The 22,978-nt window shown below is 39.6% G+C and overlaps 1 protein-coding gene and 1 pseudogene across 1 annotated transcript in view; one reads left to right on the forward strand and one right to left on the reverse strand.

The window, feature by feature from the left end:
* Positions 1-22,978, forward strand: part of LOC115782310 (NT-3 growth factor receptor-like) — a 111,976-nt gene that overhangs the window by 10,496 nt on the left and 78,502 nt on the right. The window contains exon 2 of the mRNA XM_030732420.1: positions 12,088-12,162. Within this exon, the coding sequence (XP_030588280.1) occupies positions 12,088-12,162 (75 nt within the window). The remainder of the gene's footprint in view (positions 1-12,087; positions 12,163-22,978) is intronic.
* On the reverse strand, positions 19,910-22,121 carry LOC115782311 (protein ILRUN-like; annotated as a pseudogene).

A 22,978-nucleotide genomic window follows, 5' to 3' on the forward strand; every position in this document is an offset into this window, starting at 1 on the left:
ATTAGACAAGTAGAACACAAACTTTCATTATATGCAGATGACATAATCCTGTTCATTTCAAACTTAAAAGAATCTATTCCAAATTTGCTTAACTTAATAGAGGAATATGGTCATATTTCAGGGTATAATTTAAATAAAGCTAAATCATCACTACTATTGCTGGATGAAAAAGAAAGGTCCCCAGAAATAAATTCAGCATTTAAGGTTGTTAAAGAACTCACTTATTTAGGAATTCAAATATTTTCAAACCTAGATATGATTGTAAAGAAGAATTATGAATGTTTAACTAAAGAAATCACTGAAAATATCAATAGATGGATGCCCCTTCCCTTATCACTGATTGGAAGGATCAACACCTACAAAATGAATGTACTTCCAAAAGTATTGTATATTTTTCAAAATATCCCCCTGCCGCCTCCCGCAAACTGGTTAAATAATTTTAGGAAGTTAATTGTTGGGTTTCTATGGCAAAATAAACGGCCCAGGGTTAGAATGTCGCTCTTACATTTACCACATAAGGAGGGAGGACTAGGGTGTCCGAATATGAAGTGGTATTACTGGGCTGCCCAACTCAGGACTATTAGATACTACTTTAATACCGGGAACGCCCCTCAATGGACAGAAATGGAATCTGAATCGTTAAGTCCAACTTTACCTTTGTACATTTTTTCCGATTCGGTCCCAAAACTGTTGGGAAAAACAGTTAACCCTATTGTTAAAAACATGATTAAAATATGGTATGATGTAAAGAAACTCACCAAAGAACCAATTATACTATCACAGTTTACTCCTATATGGGGAAACCAAGATTTTACTCCTGGAAGAGCAGACTTTGTATTTAAACAATGGGCCTCAAAGGGAATTGATAAAATTCATGATTTGTATCAAGCAAATTCAGCTTACATATTGTCTTTTGAAGAATTCAGGCAAAAATTTAATATAGATAGAAAATACTTCTTTAAATACCTTCAGCTCAGAAATTACATTAGGACAAAAAACAAAGATCTGACAAAGCCACCAAAATCCCAACTAGAAGAAATGGCTTGCAAAGATAGCACAAGGAAAGGTGCGATTTCAGAATTCTACAACTTTATGGTTTTTAATTCCCCAGAGGGCTCAACACGGAAACTAGAAGCCTGGAAATCAGACCTAGGAGTAAATCTATCACTGGAGGATTGGCAGAGGGTTTGTACAAAAGCTCAAAAACAAACTGTTAACTCTTACTTAAGGTTACTGCAATATAAATGGTTAATGCGAATCTATATTACACCAGTCAATTTAAATCGGTACAATCCTAGTATACCAGACACATGCACAAAATGTTTAGAAGAAAAAGAGACTTGGTTTCATTGTATCTGGGAATGCAGGGAAATTCAAGAATTCTGGAAAACAATCAAAATAACTATAGAATGTCTTGTCTCAAAAGATATTGCACTTGATCCGGTTTTTCTAATTTTAGGTCTGTATCCAAAAAAAACTCTGTATACCAAATATGAACATTTATTGATTGATATGTGTCTACTACAAGCTAAAAAACTGATAGCACTATTCTGGAAAAGAACAACAGGACCAAGCATCAAACAATGGATCAGGCAAATGCTGAAGACTTTACCTTTAGAGCGCATAACCTATCTCCAAAAAGGGAAAAGCGAACTATTTGAAAACATTTGGAGACCCTTCTGGAATTTTGTTGAAGGAATGGACTTGTCCCAAGATGAAGAAACCAGCTAAAGACAAGATCAATGTTAAGCCATAATGTTAAACAAGGGTGCTTCAGCAGTGGACTACTATCTCCTGTACACTTAGAGGAATTTATGCAGATATGTATCTAAGAGGGGGTTTTGTTTGTCTTGTTGATTGTATTGGCTATATGGCAAATATATCTGTAAAAAAAAAAAAAAAAAAAAAAAAAAAATATTGATGGAAAAAAAAAAATGGAAGCAGTGCTTCAGGTGTTTTTTTGTACAACTATCAGGTGTTACAATAAGGTGACACGCAAATTATTCGTGCCACCCCAAAAATCGGCTCCTGTCTACCACAAGACTGAAGGCCACATCACCGGCCTGACACTGTCCCGCCTCCTTTTGTACCCCTGAAGACAGTGTTTACATTTCAGTCTGACTTTAGCCGCTTTTTGGCAGCATCTGCCTTGTCTATGACTACACAACACACTAACTATACACTTCATACACACTAAATGTCACAAATCTCTCAAATTTAAAAACTGGCTGGCTATACGCGGTCATCCAGACTATCTGGTTAGGCATCATGTTTCTAAGTACAATATGCTCAGTTTTGTCTGAATTTAGATGTTGGAAATTAGAGATCACTTAGGCCTTTACTGTATGTCTTTAATTATGCCTGTGGATGAATTGATTTGTAATTTGCTTCATGCATAAATAAACCAATTATCTGCATAACAATGAAAAATGTATGCAGTGTTTTCTAACAATATTATCTAAGAGAAGAATGTATAAAAAGTATTGGTCCCAGCACAGAACCCTGTGGAGCTCCATGATTAACTTTCATGTGTGAAGAAGACCCATCGTTTACATGAACAAACTGAAGTCTATCGTTATCTAAGAGAATCCATATTATATGTATATTACAAATATTTAAACAGTTGTTATTGTATTTGGTACTTGTTTATTTTTTTGCATTATGTCAAGCAACTTAAAAATAAAGTTGGATTGACATTAATGTTTTGTATTGTTCTTGTAATGGTTGTGGCAAAAGAACCTCAGTTAATAAGGGAACAAGGATGGAGTAAGGGAAGTCCATCAAAAGTCCAGAGCAGAATAAACAGCAGAATCCAAACACTAACACGAAGGCGTGGAACACACGAGGACAACAAACATGAAGACAGGCTTGAGACACGCAGAAGCTAATCAGGCAGACTGGAGACAGCTGTGGAACAAAACACAGCTGAACTAGATTAGGCAACATGACATGGGGAGGTAAAACTAAAAACAGGTCACAGGAGGCAAACCACTATCAAAATAAAACAGGAAGTAATATGACAGAGAAACACCCAACATGGAGACAAATACTTGACAAGATATGAGAGAATAAACCATAATGCAAAAGACTAAAGACTAAGAAACCTAAAGTTAAAGAAACAAAAAATGTAAAGGAATTTAAAACCCCTGGATATCAGGGTATCCTGTCGGGGGGGGTCCTTCAGTTGTATGGGGTATCTGGCCTGTTGTTATGGTCCATTCAATCCCCGTGCAACTGCAGTGAGAACTTCGTCTGCATTGCTGTCAGACTAGTTTCTGGTAGGTGTCGGACTCGGCCAGGGCTGCCCTTTGTCACCAATTGGTCAGAATTTCTAGGCATGGCCAAGGCTTCAACCTCGGTGGCCTCAGGATCTCATCTCTGCTTTATGTGGATGATGCAGTCCTGTTGGAATTAGCACCACTAAGTCTGAGGCCACGGTTCTTGTCTGGAAAAGAGTGGAGTGCCGAATAATACTGCCTAAGGGAAGCATGTATGATGTAAATAGAATTGGTCCTAGCACAGAACCCTGTGGAACTCCATAATTAACCTTAGTGTGTGAAGAAGACTCCCCATTTACATCAACAAATTGGAGTCTATGAGATAAATATGATTCAAACCACTGCAGTGCAGTACCTTTAATACCTATAGCAAGCTCTAATCTCTGTAATAAAATGTTATGGTCAACAGTATCAAAAGCTGCACTGAGGTCCAACAGGACAAGCACAGAGATGAGTCCACTGTCAGAGGCTCTAAGAAGATCATTGGTAACCTTCACTAATGCTGTTTCTGTACTGTGATGAATTCTGAAACCTGACTGAAACTCTTCAAATAAACCGTTCCTCTGCAGATGATCAGTTAGCTGTTTTACAACTACTCTTTCAAGAATCTTTGAGAGAAAAGGAAGGTTGGAGATTGGCCTATAATTAGCTAAGACAGCTGGGTCAAGTGATGGCTTTTTAAGAAAAGTTTAATTACTGCCACCTTAGACGCCTGTGGTACATAGTCAACTAATAAAGATAGATTGATCATATTTAAGATTGAATGATCAATTGATGGAAGGACTTCTTTGAACACTCCAGCAGGAATGGGATCTAATAAACACATTGATGGTTTGGAGGAAGTAACTATTGAAGTTAGTATTTCCCTGGATAATGAAAGAATAATGAATGAATGAATGAAATTAATCCCTTTATTGTAGTTTCTTGTAGTAGTAGGTTCTTGTATTGATACATTGTCTTGATAACTACTTCTTTTGGAATCATGTGATCATAATAGTCGGGAATTTCCTCACCAGCAGCTCTTAGAAGCCTCAGTGGAGGGTTGCTGAGATTCAGCACTGGACAGCTGTGCTGACTGCATCTCCTCCAGCTGAATGCAGAGTAATTGAAGAGAACAGCTGATCAGAGACGTTTGAGGGTGTGTAGCGGTTGCCATGGCTACCTTGGCTTCATCTCTTGTCTTTCATTTGGACCACAAGCCTTTTAAATTGAGTTTTAAGCCAGACTACATTGCTGTATGTAATTATGTGAAAACATTTTCAAAAGTAGTGAAATAAATAAATTTGACTTGTTTGGATCTTTGTGGTAAGCTGTATCGCTTTATTCTTGAATCATAAGACTTTCTAGTAATAATACTGTGTTCCTGGGATGTGAGGTATTAACTCCGTAAGTAAAATGTTATCATGGTTCTTAAAATTGAATGCCATACCTAAACATGTGCACTGTGGCCTTTATTTGAAGACACATGTGAAAACAAAAATGTTCAAGAAAGTCTTAAATGTTTATGGAAATTAAATAATCTTCAAAGTCCGTATGATGTTTAATTTGCAGCGGCGTGGCAATAATAGTCCATGTTATTTGCAGCTCCTGTGCCTTATGTCCCATCTGTCTAGTCTGCATCGTTAGTAGGAAGAATGTGTCTGATTTGTGAGCCGCATACAAAAAAGGGCAACTTTGGATAACGTTCCAGCCTGGCTGCCTCTGATCGTCATGCGTGACAACAGCTTTAGAGCCTGGTTTTAAGTTAAGTCAGGTGAAATGTAAACAAAACCTTGCTATTAATACTCAAAGCAAGTTTTTCAGTGTCTCAGCACCCCTGGCTTTACAGTTCAATTTGAGTGTACTGATAACCATTTACCATTACATTTAAACTTACAGTTACGATTATCCCATAATTTTAAAGTTTTAATTATTAATGGAAATGACTGGTTTATCGAGAGGAGCCAGTTGAGGTGGCTCCAGCATCTGATTAGGATGCCTCCTGGGTGCCTCTTGGGTGAGGTGTTCTGGGCATGTCCCACTGGGAGGAGGCGCCAGGGCAGACCCAGGACACGCTGGAGAGATTATAACACCTTGGGGTCCCTTTGGATGAGCTGGTGGAGGTGGCTGGGGAGAGGGAAGCCTGGGCTTCTCTGCTTAGGCTGCTGCCCTCGCGACCCGGCCCCGGATAAGTGGAAGAGAACGGATGGATGAATGACTGGTTTATTTAACCTACTCTTCTTTTGTATGTTTTGTTCCTCAGTTATGTGATCACTGACAGTAGCCTGTCAGCAGGTGAGATAATTGCAGTTGATATTTTTTAAAATTTGGCTCATTTGCCCTGATTTTGAATGCTCGTGTGGTGAGAAAACATTTTATTTTTATTAGCGTTTTTGCAAATCTTACTCTGGCTTTTGTTTGATGATAGACATGTAAATCCAGCTTAGTATGGGGGGAGGGGGTCATAAAAACCAACTAGAATTAATCAGTTTAATCAAAATTAAATATAATTTAATGGGTAAAAGTTTCCAAAACTTTATTAGCTTTATTAACTTTATTATTATTAGTAAATTCATCAAAGTACACAACAAAAAAGGCTGTCAACAAATTAATCAGTACAGTCTGTACCAAAAACAAGTCATAAAATCAGAAATTTGGCTCCCTGGCGGCCTTGGACTGCCGCTTATTTCAGTTTTCTTCGGGATGTTTTGGAAACAGATGCTCTACCCCCCGCTGTCCTGTCTTCTTCTGATCTGTGTTGGACTGATCTCCCTGACCTAGCTGCTGATAAACTCCACATCTTATCAGGGAGATTGAGTCAGCCCCACAGTAGCCCAACCCCCCTCTGACCAGGACAAAAATGGCATTTCCTCCTGAATCCTGGACTCTCCTCTCCAGAACCCTGGCATTGACTTTCCTGGGGAGCTGAGGAGAGTGATCCCCCTGTAGTTGGAACACACCCTCTGGTACCCAAGGGGAACCATCACCCCAGTTTGACAATCCAGAGGCACTGCCCCGGAGCTCCACGCAGTGTTGCAGAGATGTCAGCTAGGACAGCCCTCCAACATCCAGAGCCAGTGTTTAACCCTTAAACACTGAGTGTATCATCACCAACACGTTTGTCCAAGAGTTCATCCTATCAGAAAATTCAAATAGTTTCTCAAAGCTGAGGAATTGCCTTTTACAGCCAACATGTGGTTATTACAGTAATTTCACTGCTTCTTAGTGCAGCTCTTTGCAGCCACATAAGGAGTGGAAGTGCAGAACACTCACTCAGTGTCCCCAGCCTCCCTCAGAATATAATCAAAGATCTCACGGACTGGGGCCTCTGCCAGATGTTCCCAGCGCACCCTCACTATATTCTCGTGTACACTGGATCTGTCCAGCATCTTCTCCCATCACCTGATGCACCAGGTGCTGATCAGTTGACAGCTCAGCACTTCTCTTCACCTGAGTGTCCACAACATATGGTCACAGATCTGATGATGTGATTACAAACTCAATCAACCTGCAAGCTAGGATGTCCTGGTTTCATGTACACTTATAAACACCCTTATGCTTGAACATGGTGTTCATTAAGGACAAGCTGTGGTTAGCACAGAAGTCCAATAACATAACACCATTTGGGTTCAGACTGCGAAGGCTCTTCCTCCCAGTCACGCCCCTCCAGGTCTCAATGTTGTTGCCCACGTGAGCATTGAAGCCCCCCAGCTGAACAATGGAGTCCCTAGATGAAGCACTCTCCAGCACCCCACCCAGAGACTTAGAGAAGGCTCGGTACTGTGGTGCATCAACTGAGGAAATCCCCAATGTACAGGCAGTGAACCGCAGGGATACAAGTATACCTACCTCTGCCCACCAGCTCTGACCTAGGGCCACTCCAGAGTGGAGCAGAGTACAACCTCTCTCCAGGAAACTGTTTCCAGAGCCTGAGTTTTGTGTTGAGGTGAGTCAGATTCTTGCAACCTCACACCAGCTCAGGCTCCTTCCCTGCCACCGAGGTGATGTTCCATGTGCCACAAGCCAGTTTTGGACACCGGGGATCAGACCACCAGGACTGCCCCCTCTAACTGCCGCCTGATCCACAAAGCACTGAACCCTTATGGTCCTTTCTGTAGGTGGTAAAGGGTTTAAAAGCATGTAGGACCTGAGCTGCATTGAGTAGCGATTCACATCACTAATGCCATGGAACCAAAATTTTGCCAGATTTGTTTTACAGTTCTTTATTATTTTAACATTTGTACCGCCAGATGAAACCCAATACTTCCTTTTAAAATAACCTTTTAAAAGTTTTTTCCCTTTTTGCTTTCCAGATGGTATAGCATGGTGGTTTACTTTACCTGTTTGCCTTTTATTTATTTATTTTTTAAATTCCACCAAAAGCAGCATGCAATGAATTTTGGGTGGGCTGTGAAAGATTCACCCAGTGCGTCCTTCTTGAGAAAAGGATGCATTTGATTTTGGACTGCTTTCATTGCTTTGCAGTGACATTATTGGCCTCTGAAAGGCTGCAGCCCCTGAATTCGGACACAGCTTATCAGGAATGTCAGAAAGCAAATCTTTAAGCCTAGTCCCAAACGATGCTGTCTGATCTCATTAAAGGTGTGTGGCTAACTATCTTACTGCCCTTAAGCTTAGCCAACAGCTTAAAATGGGATTCAGCTTTAGGATTTTTACAACAGAGTTGCCAGTTACCCGGGTTCACTTCTCATTGAATATATATATTGCTGAACGGGGCAAAGGGATTTGAAGTGTGGACTGGCTGGTGGTCAACTGCTGACTTGTTTAGTCCCATGTAGGATTTGAGCTGTCCTTACCCAGGCCTCTCTTCCTGACTGCTCAGAATCTGAGGGATGGCCAACAAAGGCTGAGCTTGGTCACTTTGGTCAGTTCTCACTGACTGCTTGAACTTGACCAGCTACTGCAGTCAGTGAGGTTTTATTTTTCCATTAATGCAGCACTTTGGGTTTTGGGCTCTGAGTTTTTATTATTTAATGCTCCATTGTTTTGTTATTTTTCTTAGCCTTCCCTTTAGTGTCAATTTGAATGTTAGTTATTGTCTTGGTGTTTTGATCACTTCCTGTTTTACTTAAGTGTCCTTTGTCTCTTGTGCCTTGTATTGAGTTTTCCTTCCTTGTCTCATTTGATTAGTTTCAGCTGTGTCTCATTAACCTCCTGTTTCCACTTCCCTTGATGCTTGATGTTGATAAAACATATTAGGGGTGGGACTCGATTAAAAAAATTAATCGAATTAATTACAAGCTTTGTAATTAATTAATCGAAATTAACGCGTTAAAGTCCCAGCCCTAATATATATATATATATATATATATATATATATATATATATATATATATATATATATATATATATATATATATATATATATATATTTCTAGCAGTGATCTCACACTGCTTAATAATGTTCAGGTCCGGGCTCTGGGGAATGCAATCTATAACTGAGTATGTTTTTCTATATTCTAAGTGTGTTTGGGACCATTGTCAAACTAAAAAAGTGACTCTATTGCCAATCAGATGATTCCAGATGTACTTCATGGTAGATCAAAATCTGACAGTACTTTTCTGAAGTATGAAGATGATGAATTATGTAGCTGTGCAGTAGTAATGGTGATGAAGGTGGTGCAGCATCTTCACCCTCAGCTGTAAATTCTATTTCCACTAAAGGGGTAAGCGCTTGTCCAGTTTCCTCAATTTTTTTTATTTATTTTTTAATCACACACTGCACACCATGCAGAGAAATGCCACGTTTTTGACTAGCAGCTCTTTGGGAATCACCTCGTTGGTGCAGAAATAAAATTTTATGCCTGTCAAACTGATCTCTGGCATTTTTTCATAGATTCATCTAATGAAATGAGAACAAATCATGTTTTTGTGAAAGGCTGCTAGTAACAAAGTGTCTAAAGATAAAAATTTAAAATTGGTTCTTTGCTAATTTGTCAGTTATGTGTTCACACAACACCGTGCATCCCTTGAGTCAGGTGCCTTTTTTATGCTCTGTGCTAAGTGGCTTAATAAGGAAACAAACCAAAAATATTCCTCTGAAAATGGTCAAATACAAGCACTGGCCTGGAAATGGGTGAAAAAAGCAGTAGATGTCCAAAGAAAAGCTGTTACTCAAGAGCACTTAAAAAATTAGGAGGAGGTCTGGCTCCTTGCAAGCAAAGTATAAAGACATGAAGGCTGGCTCAAGACTTTTGCATAGCACTGTATATGCAATAAAACGTGCTTTTTAAAATCATGTATTGATATATACCGATTGTCATCTATAACAATCAAACAAGAAGCGAAACAGATTTTTAAAAACCTTAACAATAAACGGCTCGTCGAGGCGTTATCCCTGCGATCAAAACAGCTGACATTTGGTCTGTTAATTTCTTTCCAAATTTGCTTTCCCTCTTTACTTCTGCCTGTCTCACACTTTGGAGGCAGAGTGTGTAGGAGGCTGGTGTAACATTGCTGTTCCTTCTGGCAGGCAAACATTGATGGTTTGTGTTTGTGACTTTTCACACGGTGCCAAGTTGAGGAAGGAAAGAGAGGAGAGGGGGAGAATTAGAAAGGAGAAAGAGAGAGGAGGAGGAGTGAGAACAGAAGCAGTAGTAGTACTGTTTGCACAAAAATAGCTGGTTTGAGCATTTTCAGGTACAGTAATCTAAACATTACTGTATGTACAGGCTTTTGGGTTATGTAATGACACAAGTACACAAAACGTAATCGACCATGTTTGTAACTGTATCTGCTGTAAACGTGCAGTCCTGAGAAAAATATTCAGAGAGATATTTGGACTGGTGTTTGTGTCTAGCTGATCAGTCTCCAAAGAACAATGTTCTCTGATCTCCACCAGCTCTTGAGAAAAATTTCAGCTCTGATCAGTGTTCAGCAGCTGCTCTCTTTTTGTGTGCTATAGCAAGTTTAGCTCCAAGCTAGCCTGGTTTTCCACAGAAACTGAATTAGCTTATCAAACGGAACCAATTTATTGGTAATGGTCAGAAAATAAAAACATTTATAAATAGCCGTGTACTTTTCTAGTAGTCTGCTTTTCTGTTGTGAACTGATTTGCTTTTTTTGCCCCTTGTTGCCAGTGATGTTGTTCCTCTGCAGGGTTGTTTGCTCTGAACTCAAATCGACAGCCTTCATTACAAACTTTTTTCTTCGATGAGCATTGACTGTTTTAATATTGATGATTACAGCTTAAACCGCATCCCCATAGGAAGCGATTCACTTGTCATGCACTGCTTTAAAGCTGACAGCTGGTTGCTACTGGACGTCCAGGCTGTGGTTGCCTTGATTACCCTCTGATGTACCCACTAATCTTTATCTTGGGAACCGCCCACTCCACATCACCAGTGTTGCTTCACATCACTTCCTGTGTGAATACAGGTTCATAGGTCATGAACATTTATGTATTATTTAACTCCAGCATATCAGTTCACACATATAAATGCTCACAATGGGGAGCCACCAGTGTGCACAAATTGCACATTAAGCGTTATGGGCTATATTGACTCACTAATACTGTAACCGTGTACTGTATGTTTAAAGACTGGTGTGAGTGTGGGGGTGTGTGTGGGTGTGTTGAAGGGATAAGAGACCCAGGCAGGTAATGACCATTGGAGAAAGAACCAAACATAGAAATGTGGTTTTGCGATGAACCGATTCCTGTGATTTTAATGTTTTTATTTTTTGCTCTTTGCTGCAAGATCCAAAATGTTCAGCTATCTCGTTTCTGTCTCCCACAAGTTCATGCTGCAAACTTTCATTTCCAAAGACAGACCAGGTCTGAATGAGCATCAATATGAGAAGACACGGTTTGATTAAAAATGAAACACTTTGCAATAAAACCATAGTTGCTGAAGCATTACTTTCTATTAGGGCTACAACTATTGATTATTTTAGTAATCGAGTATTCTATCCATTAATCAAGTAATCAGAAAAGAAATTGTTTTGTCTTATTAACAGTTCATCTGCATATTTTAACTTCCGTAGATTTACTGCAGTTTTTCTCTGTGTGAAACAAACAGCGGTGGGTGGAGCAGCTTTTCTTCACCTGCGGATCAGGTGGTTGATGATGGACCTCCAGCTGTTTCCCGGTAAAGGTTTAATGATGGTTACAGGAAAAACGCGCTGCTGCTTTGGACACCACAAATTTTTTTTTTTTTTGGTCGAGGATTTTTTAGAATCGAATTATTCGAGTTACTCGAGGAATCGTTGCAGCACGATGGCTCAAGTTTGAAAACCAAAATGAATCTTATTCTTCTTTTGAGGGCTGATGTCAGCTGCCTAATATATTTACAACTATAAACCATGAATATATTAAATATATTAAAAAGAAAATCCATCCATGCATTTTTAGGTGCTTATCAAATTCAGGTTGCAGTGGAGATGGAGCCCATCTCTGCTTATATTGGACTAGAGGTGGGGTGCATGCTGAACAGCCTATAGAGTTAATGCAGAGAGACAGGCAGCCATCCACACTCACATCCACACCTGCAGCAAATTTAGAATGACCAGCTGACCCGTGGCAGGAAGCCGGCTCAACTGGAGACCAAGTGAGCCACAGGGAGACGATGCAAACTCTCGAGAAAGGAGCCTTCCTGCTGTGGAGAGACGGCGCTCGCCACTGCATCACTGTTTAATGAAAACTCAAAGAAAAATAAAACAAAAACTTACATTTTTCTTTTATTTATTATTCCACCGTGGAAAAATACCACTCAAAGAAATCATTTAAAGCCCAAAATGAGCATGACATTCATGCTGAGTGCATGCAAACTTCTGACCATTACTCCAATGTCTCGTCTGTCCTTCTTTACAGACACATTGAAAACTGGACTGGTCTACAGACCTTGAGGGACGTTGATATGGAGCTCTACACCGGCTTACAGAGGCTGTAAGTAGTAAAGAATTTCTTTGTTTTTCTTTTTGTTCAAGTATTTTTTGCACAGCACATTATTATTCAAATGCTCAGCTGGAAGGAATAATTAACTTTATTCCTGTGATCTGATCAATGCTTTGAAAACATTTGTGTAAAAGCAAATGTTTGTTCTGAAAACATGTACCCTGATCTGAGGCAAGCGTCTGCACTGGACTTTGATCAGCCACCAATTGATCATTGTCCAATAAGCCTTTAATGAGTGTTTGATAAATAGTTGAAATGGTTGTGTGGGCTCAGTGACGCAGTGGCAGGCAGTGATCTGTCCCTTTAACAGCTGAATTTCAATCCATTTCTGAGTGACTGAATACAGTTGTCGTGGTCCTGGGTGTCCTGGAGCTTTGCATCTTGTTTTGTGTTATTAGTTTTTCAAATTCAATTTATTGTTATTCTTCTTAGGCTGCTTATTGTTTAAATTTTCACCTTTGTGTATTCCCTCAGTGCTTTCCTGCATTTTCCTTCTGTGTAAATTCCCCTATGTTTAGCGCTGCCTGTGTTTCCCTGTTATTGTGCCTCACTTCCTGTTTTATTTTGGTACCATTGTGTTTTGTTTTATTTCCCTTGTCTCATTAGCCTGATTTAATTTAGGTGTCTTTGGTCCACCAGCTGTGTCTCATTCCTTATTAGCCCTTTGTGTGTCTGTGTGTACTTAAAGCCTCAGTTTGGCTGAGTTCTCTGTTGTGTTGTACAGTTTCCTGCCTGTGTGCGTCCCAGCATTGTTTCCTGGATTTAGTTTCTTCTTCTCTCTCTTCCCTCAGCATATAGATTTATGTTGTGGACTTCTTTTTTGATTGTTTGTGTTTTTTATATCAGCCTGCATGTGAATCTGTATTTGGGTCCAGTGCTGTAGTTCAGACATTAGCTCTGATGCTGAAGGATGTTAGCGTGAAAGTCACTGGCCCACCTGGTCGAGATACTGTAAGAGCAGCAGGCTGGTCTCTTCTTCAGCTCCAGTGCAGAGCTGAATTATTATTAAATAGTTAATATTATTGAATAAACAGCAGCATGACTCCCTCCACGCGTATAGACAGTACCACTAAAGTAAAATCAGAATCAAAATGTAAAAAAACAAATATTCACCCGTTAGTTAGCTTGTTAGACCCGTTCACCAGTTTCTAGCTGATATCGGAGTTTGCTGATGCGAATTCATTGAATTACAACTGAAACACTGATAATGTGGGCGATGCCCACAAAATGAAAGAAACAGGGTTTAACTAAAGCTGTCAGAATGTGGCTGAGTGTTTTATTTCTGTTTGTAGTGAAGATTAAAACTAGTTAAAGTTTGGTAAACACAGTCTGAGACCAACAGCCCGTCCTTTCTGTCTTCAGTCAGTATACTGATGTTGAAAATATTTCATACATCTTTTTCCAGGAGATTTCACTGGGATCATACAGTAACTGTAACTATCTAACTCAACAAAACATGAACAGCTAAATATTTATGGGATGAAACCATTTGGCAGACTATTAATAAGTCAGAATTTATGTTTCATTTTTCTGCTGAGGTTATTCTTTCAGCACCAGCTCGTTTAAGACATTCAGCTTTGGTGCTGAGTTTTTATTTCAGGTAACAAAGCCGCCTGAATTATTGTTCTGGATTTCAAAATCACACGTGCAGTTTGAGAGAAATAATATGAAGTATTTTACTGTCCACTTCTAAGGCAGCTGATCAAAACACTGGCAATAATAACTCCATTGTGTTCAGTTCTTCGGTTGGTGAACACAATTCAGCAGCACAGCTGAACCCAGACTGGAAATCTGCGCCATCATCTCATCTTTGCAGCACTCCGTTTAAAAAGCACCAACAACTCTGTGGTGAAATGCTCTGCTGGATGATGTGTGAGTGTATAAAGCTGCCTCCTTTAGAACAAGCAGTTCGCATGTAAGCTGTCAGCAGAACTGTGGACTGAATAAAAAGCAAGAGCAGAGAAAATCAGAACCTGAAGTCTGTCAGGACGGGGATGGATCGCTTTATTTCAGCTTTGAGGGAAACCGTTAACTGTCCTGATGATTTTTCTCGTTATGTGGTCACAGGAGCTGCCCTCAGGTCCAGACTCCATCAGCACCCAGTGACAACACGGACAAATCATCTTACATGCCCACTCCGTGTTGAATACACTGTGTTGTCTTAATGTTGCAATATATTTGTGGAAATTTTCAAAATTAACTGATGAAAATAAGTACAAAGGCTAAAATACCAAATTATGTACTGACAGTGAAATCTGCATTTTACTGAGAAAGTCAGATGAAGACAAGAAATCAATTAGAATGAACTATCTGTGTAATTGGTGTCGTACACTGCTCAAAAGAATTAAAGGAACACTTTGAAAATACATCAAATCTCAATTGGAAAAAATTCATGTTGATATCCAGGCTCATATGGACTGGGTAATGTGTTAGGAGTGACAGGATGCCACATCGTTTGATGGAAATGAAAACTGTCAGCCTACAGAGGGCTGAATTCAAAGACACATGAAAATCAAAGTGGAAAAAATGATGCAGCAGGCTGGTCTATTTTTGCCAAAATTTCATTGTAGCAACTCAAAATGGTAATTTGCGGTAAAGGAGACGACGGAGCTCCTGGACGGTCTGAGGTGCAGCCTAAGGTGGACTGAAACATAATGTCACAGATGTACATGTCTGTGTGTGGTTTCTCAGTCATTCAAGCCAGTGTTCACATTTTGAACTGGGAACACAGATGGTTTGAAGGAGGAGTAAAAGAAGCGTCTATAGGTGCTGGTCATAAAATTCTCAGAGATTTGATGTATTTTCAGAAAATAAATGTCAAGCAAAGTAACTGTCAGTGTTTTTTTTCTTCAGTGATATGAAATATGGTGTATTTTGGATTACTATTACTGCTACATGTATGTGTTTGTTGCATATTACTGCTGCAGATGTTTATATGCTTTATGTATTTGAGGTAAGTTTGTCTACATCATGTTTTCATAAGGATGTTATATCATCTCTGTCCTGTTGGGCCAATTTAGCAAACACATTAACCCGTTTAAGGCTCTGATATGTTTTCCATCTGATTTAAGACAGTAATGGTATGGCGTGATTTTCTCACCCAATAAAGGAATATTTAATTACATTTTAACTGATTATAATTGTTTTTACCCATATAAGTTCTCCCAATATACTGAAAGAACAGAGATGAGTGGCAGAAGATATAAAGTGTTATGAAATGGAAATAAAGACAATTTGAACTTTTACTAATACTCCATATTTGAAACAAATGACTTCAATTTCACTGCTGGTAATTTTTAGTTAAAAATATTTAATATATTAATACAATATATTTATTGTTGGCTATATTATTAATGCCGCCTCACAGTCCTGTTTCTATAGGCTAATGTTCTCTCTGCCTCAGATACAGCACAGACCAGTGAAGCATGTCAGTAAAAGTAAGATAAATGAGGTCTAATGAAGCCCGTCGCCTTCGTTTCTGTCACTGCTACAAAATGTTTCTGGCAGCTAGTGTCATGGTTGCTAGGCAACCTGAGCAGCACTTCATAAGCTAGACCGCCCCATTAAAAACGCTCACATCCAGCCTTCGGGGTCTTCACGGCCGTCCAGGGACCCGGTCTATGTAGCCCGGGTCCCTCGAAGGATGCAGCCCCTAAATTGGGACGCACCCTGTGACTTGGTCTGGTGTTTAACTTAAACAGTAAGGCCTCAGCTTCTAATGCTGATTGTAGTCAGCGGCATGGAGAGTGCATACGTGGATATGTTTTGACATGATTAAATAAAACCTGAGTTAAGGTAAAAGGTTTTCACTTGTATGTTAAGCTGAAAACTTTAACTTGTTTTGCTAATTGTGTGTGTGTGTGTGTGTGTGTGTGTGTGTGTGTGTGTGTGTGTGTGTGTGTGTGTTTCTTTACTGCATGCACTTACTTTACAATAAATAAGACACATTCACACCAGTTCCCAGAGAGCTGTGCTGTGTGTGTTTGTGGGCATGTTAATCAGGCTAGTAGTATAAAATTGAATTGAATTTAGGCAGAATAAATATGTTGATCAATTATTAACTATATGTACTAACAGGAATTTAGAAGAGCCCTTAGAAAATCCAGCTGAGAAAGTAGGAGTCCATGCTGCCCTTATCTGATTTTTACTGCACTACAGACTTCTTAAAGTACATTTAAAGCAAACAAAATGAATCTCTACAAAAACTAATACTGTTCCCTTTAAAGGGAATGCTGCCCAGAGTGAGCTGCCTCGGTGGAGGTTTGCACCCTCAGAGTGCTTCTTCTTTTCATTTATGCAGCTGGAAGCTTAATGCATGTAAAAAGTAAAATGTTGCAAAAAATGTAGTAATTTAGTTCAGAGAGTAAATGATTCATGTACACTACATTGCCAGCTCTTAAACTATTAACACCCGCTGACCATTTAGTTAGGGACACCATTTCAGCTGCTTGTTAACACAAATATCTAGTCAGCCAGTCATATGGCAGGAACTCACTTTAGGCATGTAGACATGGTCAAAATGAAGAATTAAGGCAGCCCTGAAGGTAAAAGTGGTCCAACTCAGTATTATACAAGGGTAAGAGCAGCTAGGCAATAACAACCCTACGTTGTCCTTGTGGACGTTATCTTTCACAGTGAACAGCTCAGTATGAGCACTCTGACCTGCACTTGTCTTCTGCTCCATGTAGGATGTCAGGTATAGCCCATAAGCCTCTCCGGGTCCTCCTCACCACCGTCTATGACAGTACTGACACGCACATTTGTGAAGGGTTTCCTTGGGACAGGCGATACAGGTCGGGTTGGTTGAGGCAGGGGCGAATTCTTTTATTGAGGCTCATAAGAGTATGACTAGAATAAAACAAAAGATATTAGACGCAGACGCGATGTCATCAGCGCTCAGATGCAGGGATGTTTCTGCCTCATCTAATCACTGACTGTAGAAGATGCTAAGGGGGCAGATTTCTCATCTGATTACACTGTTCTGGTCTCACAAATCTAAATGTATGAACAAAGAGATAAAACTTCTTTCACTTTGTTAATGTAATCAGTCTGTCAAACAGCTCATTTACAGGCTTATTCTCCAGACTGCTGTAGTGGCTTACGTTAGATAAGTAAACGAGTCAGTATGAAGCTAAAATCACTGTCGGACAGAATGTAATATTACTGTGACATAAATGTAGACTTTTTATGAGTACACAGATAGTTAAATACAATTCACTGTAGCTGGTGTTTGGTGCTTACCTGTGCTCAGACATGTTGCTCTTTATTCAGTTCACCTGGAGTTGTAATCTTTCAAATTTTCCTGCACTCTGTTTTGAGGATCATCACCTGCAGCTTTAATATTATTATTATTTCCAAAAATAAACCTTGGATTTTCACTTGCGTTATATATATTTTAATAATGGGGATATGTCTCGATACCAGATACTCACAAATGAAGAAGGAACTGAAGATAGTAGGGTGCAACGATTCCTCGAGTAGCTCAAATGATTAAAAAATAAAAAATCCTCGACACAAATTTGTTGCTTTGATGCTTCGTTTAAACTCTGCAGCTCAGGGTTATTATAGTTAACGAAAACGAACGAAATAACGAAAACTGAAATTGAAAAAACATTGTCGTTAACTGAAATAAATAAAAACTATAATTAAAAGGAAAAAACGATAACTAATTAAAACTGAATTGTGAGTTTACAAAACTAACTAAAACTAACTGAAATTATCGATAAACTGACTTTCATTTACTTGTTTTTTTTTTTTTTTAAGCCTTGTGGATTGATATGAAATCATTTTTTCCGCTCTCCGAGTTTAAGCTGGGAGCACCACAGGACAACTGTGTGTGTGAGTGCGCATGTGCGTGCGCTCACCGCGCTGGTCCGCAAAGTAATGGCTGCGGTCTGCCGAGAAAGCGGCAGAGTCCCGTATGGAGGTTCTTTGAGTACAAACACCTGCACACGACCACAAGGTAATTAACACACACAATCCAGCTACACAAGCATAAATGTGGACATGAGGTCGGCAAGTTCCGTAGGTTATATACAAAGACCCTGCAGGTTTAATTAGCAGCATCTAACCAAGCTAGCTCCAAAACAGAAGCAGCTTCAGGTGGTGAGAACATCAGGATGCAGCTGGATTTGAGCTTTGACTCCTTCAAAGAGTTTGTTTTTGTCAAACACCACATGTAGGTGTTGTTAATCTACTGCACTGATGCTGCACTTTATTGTGGAGTTTATTGTAGAATTTATTGAGTTTGGGAGTTCATGTTTTTCTTTGTTTCTCCCTGTTGATGTTCATGTGTGTCCTTAATATTACACACATTTAGCATGTCTTGTGAACAGTTGGTTGTTGACTATATTTCTTTAAACTGTATCTTTTGTCAAGTTTTCATTACACAATAGTCACTTTTGCGCCTTGAATCTTGCACCTGATTAGGTATGAAAATACTAAAACTAATACTGAAACTAACTAAAACTAAGCATGAAACCAAAAATAAAAACTAATAAAAACGAGAAAATCCACTCTGAAAACTAATTAAAACTAACTGAATTAGAGAAAAAAAAGTAAAAACTAACTAAAACTATAATGTAAAATCTAAAACTATTATAACCCTGCTGCAGCTCAGTGTAAGTGGAGCGTTTCGCCTGCATTAGCAGCATTAAAGTTCTCCGTCACTGCAACAGATTTCCGTCATTTGGAAATGTTTCTAAAACCAAGGAGACGGTTGTTAATTTTAGAAAAGTCAGTGGCGTGTGCCTGTGGTTATTCCTGGTGAAGATTTCGGGGTCGTGAACCTGTACAAATGGCTGCGAATGATCTTTGACAGCAGGCTGACTTTTGAAGCCCACGCAGGTTCGCTTTGTAAAAAGGCTCATCAGAGGATGCATTTTTATGGGGAGCGCTGTGGTTTTAATGTGGACTCTGCTTTTATGAGAATGTTTTACTCTTGTTTTATTGAGTCTGTTCTTACGTTTAACTTCATCTTCTTTTTTAGACTTTTAACGTTTAAGAACAGGAACAAACTGTTGTGAATTATAAAGGTGTGCAGAAAAATTGCCGGCACAGCCCTGAGCAACCTAAGTACCTCCTCATTAAAGGTCAGTGAAAAAGGTCAGACTGTACGATGCACCGTGAGTTTAGCTTCCTTCCAGACGCAGATATCTGCTGCCAAGATTCAGGATGAGCAGACTGAGAGACTCGTTTGTCCGTGCAGCGATCAGGCTTTTAAATGATTTTATGTATTTTGTCATGTTATACTTGTTTTTATGTTTCATACTGCTGGCTGATAATAAAGATCATTGAAATAGCTGAAAACCATTCCTAAATCAAAGCTGGGTTTCCATATATGTGGAGTTCTAAAGGCTATTATTATTATTATTATTATTATTATTATTATTTTCACTTGCTTTTCCTCAAGTCTGAGGTGCCTCGTGGTTTTTCTCAAGTCCACTGTGAATGTTTTCCTTTTGTTCCTTCAGTTCTTGTTTCTGTTTTTAGTTTATTTAATTTATTTTTACTTGACTCTGTATGTTATTCTGTCCTGGGCTTTTATATTATTTTGTTTATTTATAAAATATTATTATAGTTTTGTATTTTCCTTTTCTTTTTTTTTTTTTTTTTTTTTTTTTTTTTTTTTTTCTCTGAAGTATTTTATTGACAGACTGTTGTACTTACATGTACAGAACTGAACACTGAACAGACTAAACCATTGATGAACATTACCAAAAAATAATCTTGAACACTGCTGACAATAAGTTACATTTTTAAGCATTTTTTAAAAACAAAAGCATAATAAAAATAATAATTAAAAAAAAAAAACAAGAATTTCCAGAAGGAATGAGAGCAGAGTTTCTTTTGCAGCAAATGACAGATATTTAAAGGACTATTCCAAGAGTTTTCACACAAAGTCAACGGACTCAGGGAAAGATTTTTATTCAATAATGAATATGTTTGGGACAGAAAGTTGTGTCTCACTCTATTTTATCTTTGCTCATCTAATTGTTGAATAAAGTGTTTGCTGAACTCTCAGTGCTCTCAGTCCGATGTAGATTCTCTACTGAAGGAGTGCATTTGTATACATGCAACATGTTGAACCTTCCATTAGTGATACCAGCGCAGGAAGCAGCGCAAACTGTACATCACACATTATCACATGAATTTGCACGCATTCAGAAAATATACATATTTTAATACTTGGTCCCGCTGCGCTGCCAAGTCAGTTTTACATTGAGGACATTGCAGATAAAATACAGATTTAAAAAAAAAAAAACTGATCTGTTACTTATCAAGAATATTCAGTAGAATGAATTTCTTTGATCTGGTGAAAATGGTGATTTTCAAATCTCCTTCATTAGATTATGGGACCGCGTCAGAGCTGAAAGCACTGAGTAACCTTTAATGTTTAAAGTTTAAGAGCTCCAATATGTTTATTTATAACATGACAGCTGCAGAGTGCACTAAATGGTAAAATAAATATACTAAAGGTCTGAATTCACAAAATTAACCGTTTTCTGCCAGCACTGCTCTCTTATCTTATTTGCTGTGGTAGTACTGCGTTTTTCCATCATATTCTCTGTTACATTCCCTATCACCTGTTCCTGTAAGAGTGTGTGGTACTCGATCGGTGCATTTTGTGCAGAAGAAGAGTTAAATGACGGCTCGACACTCCCTCCCGGGTTAACAAAGGAAGTTGATAACTGCCACTGCGATACCTGTCAGGGGGTTTGAGGTTTTGTCAAACGTTCAACCGCAAAGAAAGTCTGGCGATGTCAAACTTGCTTTGCAACACACGCCTGGAGCTGTGTATAACTCAATATTTAAACAAGTTTAAACAACTGCTCATCATATATAATTTCTTCATCAATACCACAAAAGAGGCCACACTTAGAAAGCATAGTAAGAAGCAAACAATGCTTTAAGTAGGAGGAATATAGGTTTTATGAAACTTGCATGTGCTACTTATATGAAAAATATTAGTAGGTCTAAAGTTGAGTGTAGGTCTGAAGAGTTACTTGCTGATGATTTTTATGTATACATACCTGGCCATAAGTCACCACAGAAAGATTGGTTTGGAGACCATTTGACGCCCTATTTACAGCATTATGAGACAGTCCATTCTGATCTTGCTGGATTGGCTCTTGCGTGCGTTCCCAGGCTCCACCTGGGTCTCTGAAGCTGTTGTCAGTGGCATCATGCTTGTACTTCTGTGGCGAGGCAAACGGGTTGAAGTCTCCCTGCACATTGCGCTGGGGCTAAGTGTTGAATTCTGTCTCGAAGGAAGATAGCTGCTGGGTCACTCCAAGAAGACCTCCAACTTCTACACTGAGAATCACCCAGATTACATCTCCATAGAATAATCCAGTGGCAGTACACATCCTCCACTGGCCCTGGTACATGCCAGGAGTTGTGGGACTTCGCATTTGCACACTCACATCTGATATTTCCTGGGGATCTAGAGATTTCACCATAACTGTGTTTACATGCCCAAACTGATCCCCTCCAATGTACTTCAGACAAACCCCCAGTGGCCACGACTCTGCACCTGTGTTTTGTATCCGCCAGGTCTTAGTGAACAGTGTATCTGGAGGGACAGACTCTCCTTCCCCAATTGTCACATCTTCAACAAAGGACATGGATGGCGTGTTGACGCTGGGACTTTCAAAGTCATAATATGCACCAATAGCAGCCTGCAGGTTCCAGTTGGTCATGTCCAGGAAGAAGGCGCAGCCGGCTGGGTTGAGCTGAAAGCCCAGCAGCCTCTGAAACTCCGAAATAAGGACGTCCTTGTCCGTGGTGCCCATGCAGCTGAACTTCTGCATGAGCTCCGCGTCCACGTCCATGTCCGTGCCCTCCATGGGTGCCGGGTGTCCCGTGGCGGAGACGGGGGGGTGGTATGGGGGTCCTCTCTCAATTGAGTCCGAGGCCTTGATCAGCCATAACAACCAGTTCAACAACAACAACCGTTAGTGCCTATGTATTTTCCTTTTCATTGTCATCATGCTGCTCATGTGGTTGCCTCGCTGACAGGCAAGGAGTGACGTGGGGGTGGAATCACACCTACAGGAGCCTTTTGACATGTGGGTCACCTGCTTAACCCGCTATAGTCAAGTACTGGTACTCAAGTCGTGCTTTTTTAAAACCATAAAACTGCCAAACAGCAGCTCCTCTGCTCTTCCTGTGCATCACCCTCCATCTCGTTCTGTTCCTTTCTTATTTCCACACTCCACAGCATGCATGTTTTTAGTTCAGAACAACATTTACTCGTTCATATTGCAGTCTAAATGACAGTGTGTATTTTAGCATGCATTGTTAACAGTTTGGCATTAAGGATTAAATGACATCTCTCGTTAATGCTCTATAAAATACATCGAGCTCCAATCATGGTGCTCCCTCTGGCGCTTAAGGCCTGAGCCGCACAGGCCGGTTAGTGACCATTTGGTAACCACCTGTCGTGATCAGTGGGGAAGTGGTTGCTGGCAGTGGTTGTAAAGAGTTACACACTGGTACACTGAAAACCTCTTTGCAATTGCTGTGGTCACTAAAAGGTTGCAGCAGTCAACATTAGTTTGCATGTCAACTTGTCTGCAAACTCTTGTAAACTACTAGCTGTAGTGAAACTGTGAAAAGTGCGACACAAACTGGAACCAGAGACGGTTCACCTTCAAAGTAAAAGTTGCACATTTTGACACGTGTTGATTGCAGCCTTAAGGCCCAACTTTTGCTCTGAAGGTTAATGTTCTCTGTTTCTAGTCTGCGTTGCACTTTTTCAAGTTTCACTATAGCTCCAAAGCAAACTGTGGGCTACAGTGACATT

Source organism: Archocentrus centrarchus, chromosome 6, assembly GCF_007364275.1.
Source record: "Archocentrus centrarchus isolate MPI-CPG fArcCen1 chromosome 6, fArcCen1, whole genome shotgun sequence".
NCBI classification, from domain to species: Eukaryota; Metazoa; Chordata; class Actinopteri; order Cichliformes; family Cichlidae; genus Archocentrus; species Archocentrus centrarchus.